Genomic DNA, 20,228 nt, shown 5'->3' on the forward strand with positions numbered 1-20,228 from the left:
GTGCTCAGCTCGCGGGGCGCGCCGCGGAGGGACCGTTACTCTGAGGCGACAGGGCGGTGGGGCAATGGCTCAGCTGTGACAAGGTGGGTACCCGATGGGCGGGGGTGTCTGCGTGCGTGTGCCCTGCCCGGGAGCGGCCGGGGCTGAGCCGTGGGGTGCGCGCGGGGCTGCCGGGGGTGTGCGCGCGTGGCTGGGGGGGGCGCGCGTGTGGCTGGGAGCTGGGCGTGGGGGGGAGGGCTTCATGCCAGAAAGCACCAGATCCTCTCGTCTGACCCCCTGTAAATCAAAAGCCACAGATTCCCCCCCCCCCCCCAGCCCTGCACTAAACCCAGCCACCCGGAATTAGACCCGAGTATGACCGCCCGCAGGGGGTAGACTTATTATGCGCTAGACGCAGCGTGTCTGCCTTTTGGAGTGACTGGATTGCGCAAAAGGGCATCATGCCGTGTTCTCAGATCACTGGTTATCCCATCATTGGCCGATAGCTCCCCGATGGAAGGATCCATTCCCCCACCCTTTGCAGATTTTATCCCACTAAGGTGCACTTTGCTGTTCCTTAAAAAAGTGTATTTTAGTCACCACTGGATCCTGCTGTCTTGAGACATTTAAAAAACAAACAAACATGACCACTCGGTGTGGGTGTCTTTGTTCCCTCTGAGGACACATTAATTTCGCATTAGTTGGTTTTGCCCTTGGTAATGTGTTTATCCTCCTCATCTCTCTTGTTTTTTGCCAATAAGTGTCAGATCTGGTCTGGTGACATCTCATTCCAGTTCTCCTTCTCTCTGGCCCAGTAACTGATGCTCCTTTTATGAGGTTGTCCGACTGCTCAGGTGGTGATGAGCTGAGCTCTCATGCAACAAGGGAGAAGGGTGAGAGCAGTCATTTGAAAAATATATGAGGGGAGGAATGTGGCATATGAAGATCCTGGAATCACAGATGGGAGTAAACACTATGTTCTGTTGTAATCTGTTTAGCACATAATGCAGCCTATAAGAAGATATTAAGGGGGATGTTGATGATTGGCAATAAATGGCAGATAAATTATTGAATGCATTGCTTTATGTGGCGAAGCGAACACTTCAATGGTTTCTCTTTTCAGATAAATCCCAGAGAGAATTAATCTGGTCCTAATGTAGAAGGACAACATAAGAAACTCTTTGTGGTGATTTGACAGGTTCTGAGGGGGGAATTCAATATGAAAAAGGCAAAAAATGTAAATGGGCAAACATATTTTTAAATAGGGATAGCATTTACACTTACTCTGCCTAGCCTAAAAAAAATAAAGGCTATAATACTTCATCATGGCACAAGCTCACCACCAGCTGGAGTCAATGAGCCGGAGTATCCAATGGTATTACGTAATTAGATGCATTATGGTGTTGGAATGCTTTCATCTGAAGCATTGAGTATTGGCTGTTATCCCTGATAACAGACTAGATGGCTTATTAATTTGTTTTGATATGAGAGTTCCATTGTTAGGCTTGATCCTGCAAAGACCTGTCTCCTGCTGAAGTCAAAATTGCATACATGTGATAAGCTTTTGTAGGATTTGGCTCGTTTTAGGATATCAAAGCTCTTATAAATTTCATTGATTGTAAGAACTCTTTGTAAAGAGAATATTTTGGCTAGTACTGAATGTAGTCACCTGAAACCTAGCAACTGCTTAATAGCACATGCACAGCTGCTTGGGACAAGAAGTGAAGAATACCTTGTATTGACATTAAAGGAGTTTAAAAACAATATACTCGTAATTATCCATGTTCCTAAAGTATATTTACACTGAATTATGTGAGGCCATTGTAACTTTATTTGTCTTGACTTTCTGAATCTAGAAAACTAACGTTTAAACATAGACTTACGACATTCTTTCAACATTAAACATGGAGATTGGCGTTGTAGCATGCGATTTTAAAAATAGAATGAGGCACCAAAAGGGCTGCACAACTATTCCAGTTTTCACAAAACACTAACATTTAATTCTAGAATGTAGTCAGGATCCAATATTGTGGATTATCTGGCTAATAATTTTTCTTGTAGAGATTAATCAATTCTAAACCAAATGGGACCATTGTGATCATCTAATCTGACCTCCTGTATAACAGAGGGCATAGAACTTCCACAAAGTAATTCCTAGGTACATTGTCAGGTTAAAAATTGTTTGCTTTTTAAAAAGCTTCCTGACCTGTTACTAAATACCTAAGATTAATAATGAATTTTTAAAACATCTAATTTATGAAGTTTACACTTTTAATTGTAGACAGTGGGAATAAAGTGTCAAAATCGCTTGGTTTACACTTGCTTTTAGGTCAGTTTCACTTTGTGCTAGTGCCTGATTTCCAGAATTCTCATGCAACTGCAGCCCAAAGTGCAACATCTTAAAATCCAAACACCAGACCTTATTCAACAAACATCTCATTGAATGAATGTATTTGAACAAAGCATGAAGGTAAAATGTGCAGGATTTTTGGTTCTTGTCTCCTGAAATGATGCTAGATAGAAGAACATTAAAAACAGGTTTTTAAATACTAAATTTTAATGGGAAAATATTTTGCTAAGATTTTTTGCTATTGCAGCTATGTAGTATGATATCCTTATCAAAAACGAATATAGTGAATTAGATTTTTTTAAATTAAAATCTTTATATATGGTCTCTCTTGTTTTTGCTTTTAAACTCCTTAATTATGATAGCTTTCCTTTGGCCAAATGCCAAAGCAAAACGTGCCTTGCACATACATGATTAATTTACTTCTGCGAAGGATTCATCCCATAACATTGTCATTGTAAACAGATACTTGCTGTCTCCATTTTAAAACCAGTTTTTGGAGCCTAATTAATACACAACCCTCAGCCTTTTGGACTGTTATCATTTTAGGTTTTTAATGTACCTGCAACTGCCTGTGGCTAACAAACATCCACTTTAGCCATTAATCTGCAGTGCCCAAGAGGAACAACAGGAAACCATTTGACTCCAGGCTAAATAGCACTAGCTTGCTAATATTGACTTTTCCTTTTTTTCCTCTCAGATTAAGAGCTGGAGGATGCTTTCCAAAGAATAACATCACACGTAGGCGTTTGTACAAAGGAAACTCACTAATTTAAATTCTGTTTCCATCATGGTTTTCCATTTGTTTCCTCTTCTGCTCATTTACTTTTTCCTCAGTTTCCTCTCATTTTGTCAGGTTTTTTCGTTGATCCCGTCTCATATTTCTATTGCTGAGAAACTAGCTCTTTCAAGTTTACAAGGTACAACAACATCCTGTTCTCCCCTCCCCCCCCCATCTTCACTCCTCCTCATCTGTAGGCCACATACTTGACTAAATGAAACACTAGCCTATTCTGCTATGAGCATTTCCCCCCCCCTCTCCTTGGTCCCATTTTTCATGTCTGAATTCTTTTTATTTTCTCTTTGCTCTCCCAAGATTGAGTTTGGGCATGTACAGACTTCTCAAAAAGGGGTCCCAGGATAGGGTTTTTTTGAGCAGAACATCTCCCACATGGAGCTCACTGTAGGGTCCCAACCTCAGTTGGGAGTAGGTGGGCTGCGTGTTTTCATTAGCTGACTTTATATAGTGTCGGAATATGCTTCTCGAGTGGTATGAAAACAAGATTCTTTCACTGAAGATCTGATATAATCCTCTTATAAGGCCCCTGTCACCATAGTGTCTGAGAACCTGTTGTGGAAAGCAATGCTCCAGTCTAGATTACTAGATCGCACTGTTGCCAGGCGACGGCAGGTGTATGTGATTGGAGACTCTTTACTGAGGAGATTGGATAGGCCTGTGACCAGGGCAGACCCGGAGAACAGAAGGGTGTGCTGTCTACCGGGCGCAAAGATACGCGATGTGGACCTGCGATTGAAAAGGATCCTACAAGGAGCAGGTAAGAACCCCCTGATAATCCTTCATGTAGGAACGAATGATACGGCTAGGTTCTCGTTAGAGAGGATCAAGGGAGATTATGCCAGGCTGGGGAAGACGCTCAAGGAGATAGAGGCTCAGATTATCTTTAGTGGGATTCTGCCCGTTCCGAGGGAAGGGCAGCAAAGGGCTGATAGGATTGTGAGAATAAATAGTTGGCTAAGGGAGTGGTGCTATAAGGAGGGCTTTGGGATGTATGGCCACTGGGAGGCTTTCGGGGACAGACACCTGTTCTCGCGGGATGGGCTTCACCTGAGTAGGGAAGGAAATAGACTTTTGGGAGGGAGGCTGGCTCATCTTATCAAAAGAGCTTTAAACTAGCAAGTTTGGGGAGACGGTTGGGAGATGCACAGTTAATCTCCACGCCAGATTCCAGTATGGAGAAGGTGAGTAAAATGAGAGGAGAGATAGCTGTGGAGATGAGATTGGACATAGGAAGGACAGGAGGGACGGACACTAGGAGGCCCGCAACATATAGTGCTGCTAATGGGAGACGGGCTAAACGACATACATTAGGGTGTCTATACACCAATGCCAGAAGCCTAGGTAATAAAATGGAGGAATTGGAGCTCCTGGTCCAAGAGCTGAAACCAGATATAGTAGGAATAACGGAAACGTGGTGGAATGACAGTCACGACTGGAACACAGGTATGGAGGGGTATGTGCTGTTTAGGAAAGACCGGAACAGAGGTAAAGGTGGGGGGGTGGCATTGTATGTCAATAGTGAAATAAACTGTAAAGAAATAATAGTGGATGGATTAGACAACTCAGAGTCCGTCTGGGCAATACTTACAATGGGTAATAGGACTTCTAGAGCCTCTCCGGGGATAGTGCTTGGAGTGTGCTATAGACCGCCGGGATCGACCCAGGATATGGATAAGGAACTATTTAATGTGCTTAGAGAAGTAATTAGCAATAGAAACTGTGTAATTATGGGGGACTTTAATTTCCCAGAAATAGATTGGGGAACAAACGCTAGTAGCAATAATAGGGCTCAGATGTTCCTAGATGTGCTTGAGGATCAATTCCTCCATCAAGTGGTAGCTGAACCGACGAGGGGGGAGGCCATTTTAGATTTGATTCTGGTAAGTAGTGAGGACCTCGTTGAGGAAGTGGTAGTAGGGGACAATTTGGGCTCCAGTGATCACGAGCTAATTCGGTTTAAAATACAGGGAAGGAGTAACAGAATTAAGTCAAAGACTAGGGTTTATAATTTTAAAAAGGCCAATTTTAACAAATTAAGGGGACTGGTAAGGGAAGTGGATTGGGCAAACGTATTAATGGATTTAAAGGCAGAAGAAGCCTGGGATTACTTTAAGTTAAAGATGCATGAGCTGTCGGAGGCCTGTATTCCCAAAAAGGGAAAAAGATTACCAAGCAAGAGATTTAGACCGAGCTGGATGAGCGACCGACTCAAAGGGGCGATTAGGAAAAAACAGAAAGCGTACAAAGAGTGGAAGAGGGGAGGGATCAGTAAGGAAATGTACCAAAGTGAAGTCAGAGAATGTAGAGATAGAGTGAGAAAGGCCAAAGGCCGTGTAGAATTGGACCTAGCGAGGGAAATTAAAAGCAATAGTAAGAGGTTTTACAGCCACATAAACAGGAAGAAAGCAAAGAAAGAAGAAGTGGGACCGCTGAAGACTATTGCCGGAGAGGAGATTAAAGACAATCTAGGCATGGCGCAATATCTCAATGAATATTTTGCGTCGGTGTTTAATGAGGCCAATGAAGAGATTAGGGATACTAGCACCATTACAGAGGGGCGTTCGGGATGTGGGATTACCGTATCCGAGGTAGAAACAAAACTTGAACGCCTTAATGGGGCTAAGTCGGGAGGACCGGACGATCTTCATCCGAGAATATTGAAGGAATTGGCGCGGGAAATAGCGGGCCCGTTAGCGATAATATTTAATGAATCTGTAAACTCGGGGGTGGTCCCGTTAGACTGGAGAATAGCTAATGTGGTTCCTATTTTCAAAAAAGGGAAAAAAAGTGATCCGGGTAACTACAGGCCTGTTAGTTTAACATCTGTAGTGTGCAAGGTGTTAGAGAAAATTTTGAAGGAGAAATTAGTTGAGGACCTGGAGGGTAGTGGCAATTGCGATAATTTACAACATGGTTTTACGAAGGGCAGATCGTGCCAAACGAATCTGATCTCCTTCTTTGAGAAGGTAACGGATTTATTAGATAAGGGAAATGCGGTGGACCTAATATACCTGGATTTCAGTAAAGCATTTGATACTGTACCCCATGAGGAATTATTGGTTAAACTGAAAAACATGGGGATCGATTTGAAAATCCAGAGATGGATAAGGAATTGGTTAATGGGGAGAATGCAGCGGGTCGTATTGAAGGGTGAACTGTCGGGTTGGAGGGAGGTTACCAGTGGAGTTCCCCAAGGTTCGGTTTTGGGACCCATTTTATTTAATCTATTTATAACTGACCTCGGAACCGATTGCAGGAGTAGGCTGGTAAAGTTTGCGGATGATACGAAGGTGGGAGGCGTTGTAAATTCGGAAGAGGATAGGGATATCCTGCAGGGAGACTTGAATGAGCTTGTGAATTGGAGTGTCAGAAATAGGATGAAATTTAATAGTGAAAAGTGTAAGGTGATGCATTTGGGGATGACCAATAACAATTTTAGTTACAAGATGGGAACGCATTGGTTAGAAGTAACGGAAGAGGAGAAGGACCTAGGGGTCCTTGTAGACCGCAGGATGACTATGAGTCGACAGTGTGACGTGGCGGTGAAAAAAGCCAATGCTGTCTTGGGATGCATTAGGCGAGGTATATCTAGTAGGGATAAGGAGGTCCTGCTTCCGTTGTACAAGGCGCTGGTGAGACCTCATTTGGAGTACTGTGTGCAGTTCTGGTCTCCCATGTTTAAAAAAGATGAACTCAAACTGGAACGGGTGCAGAGAAGGGCCACTAGGATGATCAGAGGAATGGAAAACCTGTCGTATGAAAGGAGACTAGAGGAGCTTGGGTTGTTTAGTCTGACCAAGCGAAGGCTGAGGGGGGATATGATTGCTATCTTTAAATATATTAGAGGGATTAATACAAGGGAGGGAGATGAATTATTCCAGCTTAGTACTAACGTGGATACGAGAACAAATGGATATAAACTGGCCGTGGGGAAGTTCAGGCTTGAAATTAGACGAAGGTTTCTGACCGTCAGAGGGGTGAAATATTGGAACGGCCTTCCGAGGGAAACGGTGGGGGCGAGGGACTTGTCTGGCTTTAAGATTAAGTTAGATAAGTTTATGGAGGGAATGGTTTAATGGTAAAACATAGTTGTCAAGGAAAACCAAGCAATGGTAGGTAAATAGCATAATGGCTAAAAGGGGGACAGGATGGAGACTCTTGCCTATATGCTCGGGGTCTTACTGATCGCCATATTTGGGGTCGGGAAGGAATTTTCCTCCAGGGCAGATTGGCTGAGCCTCTGGAGGTTTTTCGCCTTCCTCCGCAGCATGGGGCAGGGATCTCTAGCAGGAGGGTCTCTGCCGATTGAGGTCACTAATAACAGGATTGGGGACTTCAGCAGCAGAGTCCAGGGAAGGGGCGGGGATGGTTTTATGGCCTGCAGCGTGCAGGGGGTCAGACCAGATGATCATAATGGTCCCTTCTGACCTTAAAGTCTATGAGTCTATGAGTCTATGAGTCGGGGAGTGGGGTTGGGTGCTTGCCCTGCTCCGTGCGGCTTCCGGAAGCAGCAGTACGTCCCCCCTCCATCTCCTATGTGTAGGGGCAGCCAGGGTGCTCTGCACACTGCCCCCACAGCTCCCACTGGCCAGCAACCACAGCCAATGGGAGCTGCAGGGGCAGCGCCTGCGGACAGGGCAGCGCGCAGAGCTGCCTGGCTGTGCCTCCGCATAGGAGCTAGAGGGAGGACATGCCACTGCTTCCGAGAGCTGCTTGAGGTAAGCGCTGCCCAGAGCCTGCACCCCTCATCTCCTCCTGTGCCCCAACCCCCTACCCCAGCCCTGATCCCTCTCCCACACTCCAAATTCCTCAGTTCCAATCCTCCTGCACCCTCATCCCCAGCCCCACCCCAGAACCCGCACCCCCAGCCAAAGCCCTCACCCCCTCCTGCACCTCAACCCCTAATTTTGTGCGCATTCATGGTCTGCCGTTCGATTTCCATACCCAGATGTGGCCTTCGGGCCAAAAAAATTGCCCACCCCTGCTCTAATGGATGTCTGATTATTTGAGCATGCTCAGTGGAGTAGTCTTAACTTTATCAGGGTTGGCGATATGTGATATTAAGTTCTGGGGGTGGGTAAATGGAGAGTCTCCATAATGGGAATATGGATGTCATTCTGTGCCTGAGAAGAGGGATTATTATACTGGTGTCAAGCAGCACAAACTGCAAAGCTGTTATCTGAACAGCAAGTGGCGAAAACTTGCTTGACTTGTGGAACTGCAGTAATTCTGGATGTGCAGACCCCTCTGAGCAGTCCCATTGATTTCAGTGGGGGCTCTGCCAGCATAGTGGTGCACTTGCACTGAGCTTATCGCAGAATCGGGCCTTGGTTGGTGGCTATGATCCTTGATGTGGACTGGTAGTGGTGGCTGTGTATACACGGAAGATTATGACAGATGAGCTGTTTCACTTTGTAAAGATGCTGCAGTGCAACTGTACTGTAGTTTTCTTATTTTTGTTGTTGTAAAGTTGCATTTAAAGATAAAACTAAAATAGGGGCATTGATGAAATTGTCTTCTAAAGGCTGACAGTGGAACTAATAGAAGCTCTTTCTCCTTACAAAACCTTTAAAGCACGCTTCTCCAAGCAACAATGACAAATTGAGCACAACTAATTGTCAGAAACCAAAGAGAAGAAATATTCTGAAGTCACTCCATATGCATTTCAGTGGCCAAAGAAGATTATTATAAAGTTGAAGGACAAAAATCCTAGCCATAACTCACTGCAGGTGTATTTTGGGGATAGCAAAAGCATCTCAAAGTGCAAAGAAGGCCATAGGGAATTAGCAGTTCAATTAAATAAGAGGCTGTAAGGTAAGGCAGTACTTTGGTATTAGTTTCTTAAAACTGAACCTGAGAGACTCAAGGAGTGTGCTGCTTGCCTGGAGCTACAATTCAGGATGTAATGGAGTGTCTGCTGAGACTGATCAAGCCCTGGGACCGCTACCCCTTCCTGCTTCTCCATGTGGGCACCAATGATACTGCGAAGAATGACCTTGAGCAGGTCACTGCAGACTACATGGCTCTGGGAAGAAGGATAAAGGAGTTTGAGGTGCAAGTCATTGTCTCATCCATCCTCCCTGTTGAAGGAAAAGGCCCAGGTAGGAACCATCGAATTGTGGAGGTAAATGTGTGGTTACGCACATGATGTCGGAGACAGGGCTTTGGATTCTTCGACCATGACATGTTCCGGGAAGGACTGCTAGAAAGAGATGGGATCTACCTAATGAAGAGAGGGAAGAGTATCTTCACAGGCAGGCTTGCTAACCTAGTGAGAAGGGCTTTAAACTAGGTTTGCTGGGGGATGGTGACCTAAGTCCTGAGGTAAGTGAGGAAGTGGGATACCGGGAGGAAACACAAGGAGGAGGATGCAACGGGGGGGGTGGGGGCTCCTGATACTGAGAAAGTAGGGCAATTGGCTAGTTATCTTAGGTGCATGTAAATGAACACAAGAAACCTGGGAAACAAGCAGGAAGAATTGGAAGTCCTGGCACAGTCAAAGAACTATGATGTGACTGGAATAACTGAGACTTTATAGGGCAGTTCACATGACTGGAGCACTGTCATGGATGGGTATAAACTGTTCAGGAAGGACAGGCAGGGGAGGAAAGGTGGAGGAGTTGCACTGTATGTAATAGAGTGGTTGTGACGTTGCAGTCTATATAATTTTATACAAATATGCTAATGAGTGAATATAATGTAATTGGAATATACTTCATGCAAAAGGTCTCTTTGTAAGGTATCATTACAAAGCTTATAATTTACCGAGTGTGATCATCCTATTTGTATAAATGTACCACTCTTGTATCTGAAACTAGAAATATGAAATATAACTCTGAGGGCCTATTGTAATTATGCAAAGTGTGGTCCATTAATGGTGGTTTGGAATCTTGATAACTCCCATTAACCAGAACAATTATCTGCAAATGGATGTGTTTTACCTGTAAGTCTTCCTGTATACGTGTGTGCCGGCAAGTGGGCAATGAAGTCTTGCAGTGACATGTGATCATGTCACCTGAACTGGAATCCATCTTTAACCTGGTGTCCTTCCATTGAGAAGGATGGGGGGGGGGAACCCACGGAGGAACAAAGGATTCCTGCCTTATGCAAAAGATATATAAAGGGGTGGAACAGAACAAAGGGAGGAGAGGAGCCATTATGAAGAATCCCCTAGCTACCATCTGAGCTGGAACAAGAGCTGTACCAGGGGAAAGAATTGTGCTCAGGCCTGGAAGGTGTCCAGTCTGAGGAAAAAACTTACTGAAGCATCTCTGAGGGTGAGATTATCTGTATTCAGTTTGATTAGACATAGATTTGCACATTTTATTTTATTTTGCTTGGTGATTTACTTTGTTCTGTCTGTTACTACTTGGAAACACTTAAATTCTACTTTCTGTATTTAATAAAATCACTTTTTACTTATTAATTATCCCAGAGTATGTATTAATACCTGGGAGAGCAAACAACTGTGCATCTCTCTCTATCAGTGTTATAGAGGGGGAACAATTTATGAGTTTACCCTGTATAAGCTTTATACAGGGTAAAATGGATTTATTTGGGTTTAGACCCCATTGGGAGTTGGGCATCTGAGTGTTAAAGAGAGGAACACTTCTGTTAGCTGCTTTCAGGTAAACCTGCAGCTTTGGGGCAAGTAATTCAGATCCTGGGTCTGTGTTGGAGCAGATGGGAGTGTCTGGCTCAGCAAGATAGGGTGCTGGGGCCCCGAGCTGGCAGGGAAAGCAGGGGTAGAGGTAGTCTTGGCACATCGGGTGGCATCTCCCATGCGTGTTTCTGTGATCTAACCTGTCACAGTGGTATGATTGCTCAGAGCTCCAGTATGAAACCGGAGAAAAGCCTGTTGAGAGTCCCTGAGTTAAGTTTAGAAGTGAGAGCAACGAGGGTCATGTCGTGGTGGGTGTATGTGATGGACCAGGAGCATGAGGTAGACAAGGCTTTCTTCGGACAACTAACAGAAGTTTCCAGATCACAGGCCCTGGTTCTCATGAGGCAATTCAATCACCCTGACATCTGCTGGGAGAGCAATACAGCAGTGCACAGACAATCTAGGCAGTTTTTGGAGAGTGTTGGGGATAACTTCCTGGTGTAAATGCTGGAGAACCCAACCAGGAGCCGTTCTCCTCTTGACCTGCTGCTTACAAACAGGGAAGAATTGGTAGGGGAAGTAGAAGTGGGTGGCAACCTGGGCAGCAGTGACCATGAGATGGTTGAGTTCAGGATCCTCACAAAAGGAAGAAAGGAGAGTAGCAAAATACAGATCCTGGCTTCAGAAAAGCAGACTTTGACTCCATTACGGAACTGATGGGCAGGATCCCCTGGGAGGCTAAGATGAGGGGGAAAGGTGTCCAGGAAAGCTGGCTGTATTTTAAAGAAGACTTATTAAGGGCATAGGAACAAACCATCCCGATGTGCAGAAAGAATAGCAAATATGGCAGGTGACCAGCTTGGCTTAACTATGAAATCTTCGGTGAGCTTAAACACAAAAAGGAAGCTTACAAAAAGTGGAAACTTGGTCAGATGACTAGGGAGGAGTATAAAAATATTGCTTGAGCATGCAGGGGTGTAATGAGGAAGGCCAAAACACAACTGGAGTTGCAGCTAGCAATGGATGTGAAGGGTAACATGAAGGGTTTATACAGGTATGTTAGCAACAAGAAAAAGGTCAGGGAAAAAGTGTGGGACCCTTAATGAATGGGGGAGGCAACCTAGTGACAGATGATGTGGAAAAAGCTGAAGTACTCAATTGTTGTTGTTTTTTTTTTGTCTCGGTCTTCACAAAGTCAGCTCCCGCACTGCTGCACTGGGCAGCACAGTATGGGGAGAAGGTGAGCAGCCCTCAGTGGTGAAAGAACAGGTTAAGGACTATTTAGAAAAGCTGGACACACACAAGTCCATGGGTCCAGATCTAATGCATCTGAGGATGCTGATGTGATTGCAGAGCCATTGGCCATTATCTTTGAAAACTTGTGGCAATCAGGGGAGCGCCAGGATGATTGGAAAAAAAGCAAATATAATGCCCATCTTTTAAAAAGGGAAGAACCACCACCCAGGGAACTACAGACCAGTCAGCCTTACCCCACAGTCCCTGGAAAAATCATGGAGCAGGTCTTCAAGGAAACCATTTTGAAGCACTTGATAGGGATTGCATTTCCCAAATAATAGGCAACACGCACCTGATTAGGATGGAGATATCTTCAGGAGCGACCTCCTGTAGAGCCTGTTCCACAACTGCTTTGGGAGCCCAATGCATGGGTATTTTCCTTAGTTACAAGTCATTTACTAGGGAATCCTCTTGCCAGCCCTTTAGCAAAAATATTGACCTAACCAACTAAACAACGGAGGATTGGGATGGTGATGGAGAATAAGGGAATCCCTCTGAATTACCCTATCTTCTTTGTTGTTACAGAGGGTGAAATTACATTTTTCCCTATCCCTACCCTGTTCCTACTCTTTCTTATAGTTCAATATATTTTAAGTGAGGAAAATGGTAGTAAAAATATCTGCTCTCCAGCACAACAGGAAGCAACATCAGAGCAACTGGGAATGAAACAATTTGCTCCCCAAGGGGGAACTTGATGACTAACAATTGCTTTGAAATGGGGGAAACAGTATAACAGTGATGCTCAGGGTTTGTTTAGACTAGGAAAAGTCATGGAGTTTAGGTCAGGTCAAGGGGAAAGCTAATACCAACTACTGCACCTGGGCTGCATCTGCACTACAACTATAATTATCTTTTTACACTAAGATCACTAACTTGAGCAACCAAGGCCATGTACAGTCCTAGTGGATGTAAGGCACAGGTAGTTTTTGCCTCAGTGTAGCTTGTTGGGATCAAACCTCTCCCTCCCACCTGGAGCTGATGAACATTCCTGGCAGGAGGGACACACGCTCCTATGACACAAAAGGAAAGGAGTTGATAGAAAAGATCACAGGATTGACCCCAAAGAAGGGTGAGCTGCAAAAGGCAGAAGCAAGCAACTCATCTGGGGGAGCTGAGAGACCACGGTGAAGATGGTGCAAAAATCACTAAGTGGGAATTAGCAAATGTGATTTAAATAAAAAAAAAAATCTTTGGTCAGCCCTAGTCAAGGGATTTATAACAGTTCTCTCTCGTGGATTTTGTCATGTGTAATAAGGCTTGAGCCATCACTGAAGCTTTTCCCGCACTCAGAGCATCCATACAGTTTCTCACCTGTGTGGATTTTCCTGTGTGTGTTCAGGGCAGAGCGCTGATTGAAGCTTTTCCCGCACTCCGATCACGTGTAGGGCGTCTCCCCTGTGTGGATTCTCTGATGTCTGATAAGGTGTGAGCTCCAACTGAAGCTTTTCCCACACTCAGAACATGTGTAGGGGTTCTTTCCTTTGTGGATTCTCTGATGTCTGATAAGGTGTGAGCTCCGATTGAAGCTTTTCCCACACTCATGGCATGTGTAGCGTGTCTCTTCCAAGTTGATTCTGTCGCGTGCTATAAGGTCTGAGTGGCTACTAAAGTTTCCCTCTGGCCTCTGCTGAGTCTCACAGGCTTTTGCTTTTTCTGGGAGTGCACAACTCCCGGAAACATTCCCTTTGGATCTTCCTGATAATGTTCCATGTGGTTCTAGTTGCTCAGCATCTTCCTGCTGGGGTTTCTCCTCCTCATTCTCACTCACCATCCCATCACCTGATGGGAGACAGAGAGAATTCAGACATAGGTCACTCCCTGTGCCAGAAAGAAAGGAAATCTCAGAGATAGGAATGGAAAAAGGGATGAACAAGCCAAAATATGTGTGGGAGAGATCAAACCTATCAGGAGCTGATTTTCCCCAAACTCGTCCACAGAGGAGAGAGGAAGGGATCAGTTTTGGTCCGCATCTCACCAGAACACTCAGGGCAAAGCGAGATCGGGGAGGGATCTGCTGCCAGTTGTCAGTCAGAATAGGAGGGAAACCATGAGTGACATCTGCCATAATGATTCCACATCTGCAAGGAACAATCCTGAACTTGGAGAGCTCACGGGGTCTTTGTAGCGCATCCCAAATGTTTCCTGCATTCCCAAACAGTTGTTGAGTTGGTTTAACCAATTCCTCACCTGTGAAGGCAGCTCTCGGGAACACTTCTTTCTCAGAGCCCTGGAGGTCTGGGAGCCACGTCTCTTCCCCTCGTTCCAGCTGCGAGATCACATCAGGTTTGGAAATTGGAAACCCTACTCCAGGCAAAGAAAACAAGGGAGGTCAGTGGAGTTTGTGGGATACTTGTCACAAAAAATATTCCATGGTTTTACCCTCAGCTCATTTTTAAGCAGTAACATCTGTAGCCCTCAGGATTAATCTGCTTGCCTGCATAAATATATCTTTTCTTATAAGTACTGTATTGTAATACGTTTATTAATTCATATTAAAAATAAGTTTGGCTGTAATGCAAGAAACCTACAGGCCAAAAACCTGCATGTTAAGCTAAAGCAAAGTTAGCATAGCTATATCTTGTGCCCTTTTATCCAGAAAAGCAAAGATGACCTTTTTAACTTGTTTTTCCTATTCTCAAATAAAGTGCCTATGCTTAGGTCTAAGACCCTTTACCTAGACCAACAGACAATGAAGATGGCATAGGGGATTTTTCAAAGTTGTACCCACAGACTTAGCAAGTACACCACAAGTGCGCACATACCTGTCATCCATACGCACATACATATTAGCCTATGGGATAAGCGTACCCTAACATTTCTATGGGGAAAACTGAAATTTGGGCATAAGAGGAAGGACTTCCGGCATTTATTTCTATAAAAAGAGGTAACCTACCTCACTATGATACCCCCACCTCCTCAGTCTTCACTACACTTCACTATCTTCAATGATTTATTATTATTATTATTTATTATTAATTAAAATAAAAATTAAATTAAGTTGCTAAAACAAATCAACGTTACTAACACACCCCAAATCAGGCTACACATCCCAAGGCTATCTCCCTTGGCTCAAAGTGGCAGGAGTGTTATTATTATAATAAATCATATTCATTACCTTAGTGCCTAAGGACCAACTAACAGTGGGTCCCCATTGTGCTAGGCAAAGTGCAAACAGAGAATAGTAGATGGCCCATGCCCTGAAGAATTTACAATCTAAATAGACAAGACAGACACAGAATGGGGGAAGGGGTAGAACCCACTGTTAGAATATAGATATTCAGGCCTGCCTGTAAAGCCTATACTTTAAGAACTTAGGTGTATTTTTATCACTTTGTCTTTATACCCCTGTAGCTAGCTAAGAATCAAAATCACAGTCCACCTGTGTATGGGCCTTCTCTCACTAGGATAGTCTGAGGCCTTGTTCTTAGGCTAAGGCCTTTGGCTAAGCAGCAGGGGGCCCCCATAAGCTGGGAAGCGTATGGTAACATCCTCACCTCCCAAACCAGTCACACTGAAATAAGGTGTGGGCTGTTAGGAAGACGATCCTGTCCGGATAGCGCCCATCACCACCAGATACAGAAACAGATCTTAAGATGGTTAAAGAAAACTTAGTTTGATAGCATCCTGTCTGGCAAGAAATCACTTATCAATGGTTGTGGTTGTGAAACGTTCATTTCTGTATTGTTTTATCTTTGTGGCCACCACTTTTACACTGTTAATCAGTCTGGTTCTCTAATTGTTTCTGTCTGCTATATAATTAATTTTGCTAGGTGTAAATTAATTAGGGTAGTGGGATATAATTGGTTAGAGAATTATGTTACAATATGTTAGAAATGGTTAGTTAAATTTCAGTACAATGAGTAGTTAAGGTATAGCTGAGAATATTACAATATAAACAGAGTCAAACAGGAGGGGGAAGGGAAATTGGAATCATGTTTGTTAAGGGGGGAATAGAACAGGGAATGGGGACCACAGGCATCAGAGCTGGGAAGGGGGACATGGGGTAAACACTTTGCGGCGTCAGAGCTGGGAAGGGAACACTGGGGAACAGACTCATATAGAGATCAGCCCAACTGGTGTGAAGGGCTTCAGAATATGCTTGCTTGGAAATTAACCCCAATAAACATCACATTATCTGTGCTTTGGACTTCTGGTCTTTTGCTGCTTGCTGTCTGCGTGACAAGAACCAGGGAAGTGGGAGGTTGAAGGGAAAGCCCTCTAACAAAACTTACATGACCTGATAACCAAGAGGTAAGCCTTTAAGGAAGGTTTTAATACACTTTGGAACTGATCAGGGATTCCCATGAGGACTGATGAGGGGACGATGGTAAATACACATTTAGATCCTTTTCTTGTTTTATATCTTTTCCCCAGAAGGCACACTGGCACACTGTGATGGATCCATAGGATCTGTGCAATGCCCTGGCTTTTAAACAGTGCTTCGGAGGTGCCCCTTGAATGCACCAGACCCCCAAGGGGTCCCACTCTTTCACAAAGATAGGCCATGTAACTTCAGCACCTGAGACTGAGCCTCTGGTTTCAACACTCCTATTTCAACCTGTGAGCTCTGCCAGCAGGTCCAGCTGAACTACACTCCTGTTCAGAGACTGTTCCTCATTCAATGCACGGAGCAAGTTTTTGCTGTGACACTGGGCAGACTGTTAAACATAGCAGGGTTTATTAGTCAACTGAAACACAGCATTGGAAGGTCTTTAGATTAGGACAGAGAAGCAAAGAATACAATATACTCCATATTGGCCAATGCTCTTGAGCCATGCTGCTGTTAAAAACGCTTTGGTTTCCTTTAACTGCACCTATCCATTTGTCTTCGCTCTGGCAGAACTCCCTGTGTCTGCGAGCCCTGTTCTTCCTGCTCCCAAAAACATAACAAGTCCATATATGCTTCGCTCAGCCAAGCTGAGATCCTCCCATGGACAGGTGACAATTATTCCCTTGTCTCTCTCATGTATTCCATTGATGTACATTGGCCACAGCCAGTCCTTAATGACCCATTCATATCACCCCATGACAGCTACGTGAGAAAACACCTCATGTCTCTTGCTCTTTATAATCATAGCAATACCAATCACAGAGGGAAACTGAGGTGTGTATTGGTATCATACAAGTATCTCCAAAATTCCCACCTCTATTACACACACACTGGTCACAGCCCTTGGAGAGAAAGCAAAGCACAGGAACTGGATGTTAGTCCAGTGAACACAGTGGAGGACAAGCTGCAATCCTCAAACTCTAGTAAAAAATGAGAGGCATGTGGGTCCCTACCCATAGAGAGGGGCTGGCTAGAGGCCTGATACCTGACAGGGCATTCCTTGAGCAGACCGTGGAGACAGGTCAAAGGCTTAGCTACCCCAGAACTGTGACATCGCAAAAAGCACATTTTGGGGAATTAGGAAATCTAGTGACTCAGGTGTAATGGGAGGGAGAATTAAACTCCCCTAGTTTGTGGAGAAGGCTGGGGAATTAAACACTAAAATTCAGGAGCAACAGCCTCCTTCCAGAAAAGGAGAATGTAAGAAACAAGAACTGGGTAACGCAACCTCAGGAGGGACAGGCTCAAAGATCCAAGGAGCCTGGAGGGAAGACAGCTTCTGTTGGGGCAGCTATTGACATTACTGTAATCAGAGTAAAGGAGCAGATATGGTATATAGCCATCCTATTACCATAAGAAAGTGCATAAAATACCTCTCCTAATTACCATTTTTTCATTTTGTCAGTTCCCCAAGACAGTGTAAACTGAAGCAGGGCCTCCCTTCTGATGGTTTCCCTTGCCCCTCGATCTTTGTTTTCAATGGTGCCCATCACTTGTCTAATTGTTATGTGTATTGATTTTTTACTATAATTTCAATTATAACTGTATTAAATCAAGTTTCTGTGTATTTCACCAAATTTCATCTCCTCAATTAACTGAGTAGCCTTGTACAAGGGCTAGTTGTACCCCAATACGTAATCTTATAGGTGTAAATATTGTACAGGCTATACTACCACCCTGTGACATCATCAACAAAGTGCCCATTTGTGCCTGGGTAGGGGCCCTGCTATGGGAGGGAGGAATGCAGCAAGGACTCAGGATCGGTGGCCGGGGTCGTTGTGCATAGAGATGGGGAGGCTATATGGGGAGGAGTGGGTAATGAGTGGGAGAGGGAGGCCGAGAGTTAAAATAATAATATTTGGGGGGGAAAATGTATAATGAAGTGGAACTAAACAGAAATAAAACTGGAGTGTAGGCTCTAAAGCAACAGGCTTGGGTAGGGATTCGGGGTTAAAGGTCTGGGATCCCCTACATCTCTGGATCCCCAAACCACTCCTCCTGCCCACTGACCCACCCAGCCCACTTTCTGGGTGCCCTTCCTCCACACTCCCCTCCACTTCTTCCCATTACTCTCAGCTGGCACCACCTCCTGGTACCTTGGGAGCTTCTTGTGTTCCCCCCTCATCTCTCACTACTTCATCCCTCCCTGCTGCTTCTTAGCTCTAACCCTGCACACACCCTCCCAATGTCCTGGCACCCCAGAATTATCTACTCCACCCCTTCTCCTCCCCTCCCACAGCTCTGTTCTCCCTTCACCCGTGGGGTCCTGAATGGAAACATTATATGCTCTCCTATCAAAAGAGGAACTCATCTGACTGTCACACAAGCCATGCATGAGTCATACACCTATTTAATTAATTTAGAATTCTACAGGCAATATATTTTCCTCTTAAAATGAGGAAAAGGCATGAAAGCTACAGTTATTAATGTACTTATTCATGTAGCCAATAAGGATACATTAAATGCAATTTTTAAATGACTGACTACACCAAAAAGGCACATGTCCAAAAATTATATTAGTGGATGGGAGATAAGGAAAAAAAAGGGGGGCAAGGAAACTTGTATGATGAATAAAGGTATAAAGTTATTACTACTCAGGTTCTTTAGAGACCCCACAGCTTCTAATAACTGAGGGGACAGGACTCCTTACCCAGCAAGACCACCGTCTCATAGTTCTCCTTCATGACATCCCTGTAGAGGCTCTCTGAGTGGGGTAAAGCAGAGCCCCCTCTTCCCTGGTGAAATACACAGCCACCTCCTCGAAAGTCACCGGCCCCTGAAAGAGCAAGAGTCCAACACTCAGTACCTGCTGCCCCACTCACAACCCCACTATTCACGGAACAGTAGCACTAGGTAAAGGGAAGCTCCTGGAGGCACATGTTAGCAGAGTCCCACCCCACATTGCTTAGAGCAGCCAGGAGGCATCAGAGGGTAGAAAGAGAGAACCTTTGTGTCTCCCAGCTGACAGACGGAGGCAGGGTCTTCACATTTATCACATACCTACTAGCAAGAGCTTGATATAGGAGATGGGGTTGTCTCTGGACCCTGCTGGTGGCTCCCTGATAGGAATCCCAACAGTCTCCAAATAAAATATATGGAAGAAAAGAGAAGTCAATAGTAAAGAATATAAGTTAGAAGGTCAGAACTGTAGAAAATTGGTAAGGGAAGCTATCAGAAATCAATGATCAATCAATGAAAATAAGAAGGAAATTTTTAAAAGTATATTAAGTACAAAATTAATCCTAACAATGGTAGTGGTAAATTACTAACTGGAAATGGCAGAATTACCAAAAATAATGCAGAACAGGTAAAGTGTTCAATAAATATTTCTTTCCTGGATTTGAACAAAAACAGATGATGTTCTTATATCATAAGATGTTGATGCTGACAGTCTTGCCATTCCAACAATAACTCACTGGAGAAATACAGTAAGACAGGAATAAAGCTAACGCTGTGCCAACATTTAAAAAGTGTAAAAGAGATGACCCAGCTAATTACAAGAGCGTTAGTCTGAAATCGATTCTGGGCAAGATAATGGAGCAGCCAATACTGGATTTCATTAATAAAAAATTAAAGGAGGGTAATATAATTAGTACCTATTAACAAAGGTTTAAACACAATAGAGCCTATCAAACTAACTGGATATCCTTATTGGATGAGATCAAAAGTTTGGTTGCAGCTAATAGTTTGTATGATGTAATACACCTAGACTTCTGTAAGGCATATGACTTGGTTCAGCACAATATTTTGACTAGAAAACTAGAAAGATACAAAATACACACAACATACATTAAATAGATTAAAAAACTGGGATTGTAAATGGGGAACCATGGTCGAGTGGATTTCTTTCTAGCGGGTTCCCGCAAGGATTGGT

General features: G+C 44.2%; 1 protein-coding gene across 6 annotated transcripts in view; it reads right to left on the minus strand.

The window, feature by feature from the left end:
• Nucleotides 1–13,345: 13,345 nt before the first annotated feature.
• The window catches only part of LOC101936867 (zinc finger protein 239-like), a 309,680-nt gene continuing 302,797 nt past the window's right edge, over nt 13,346–20,228 (minus strand). For 4 of the 6 annotated variants that reach the window (XM_065569741.1, XM_065569740.1, XM_065569743.1 and 1 more), the window contains one exon: nt 13,385–14,325. In XM_065569741.1, the coding sequence (XP_065425813.1) occupies nt 13,400–14,325 (926 nt within the window). In that variant the 3' untranslated portion in view covers nt 13,385–13,399. Of the gene's footprint in view, nt 14,326–20,228 lie in introns of all 6 variants that reach the window. The other 2 variants (XM_065569744.1, XM_065569745.1) reach the window with 1 other exon arrangement.

Source organism: Chrysemys picta, chromosome 16, assembly GCF_011386835.1.
Source record: "Chrysemys picta bellii isolate R12L10 chromosome 16, ASM1138683v2, whole genome shotgun sequence".
Lineage (NCBI taxonomy): Eukaryota > Metazoa > Chordata > Testudines > Emydidae > Chrysemys > Chrysemys picta.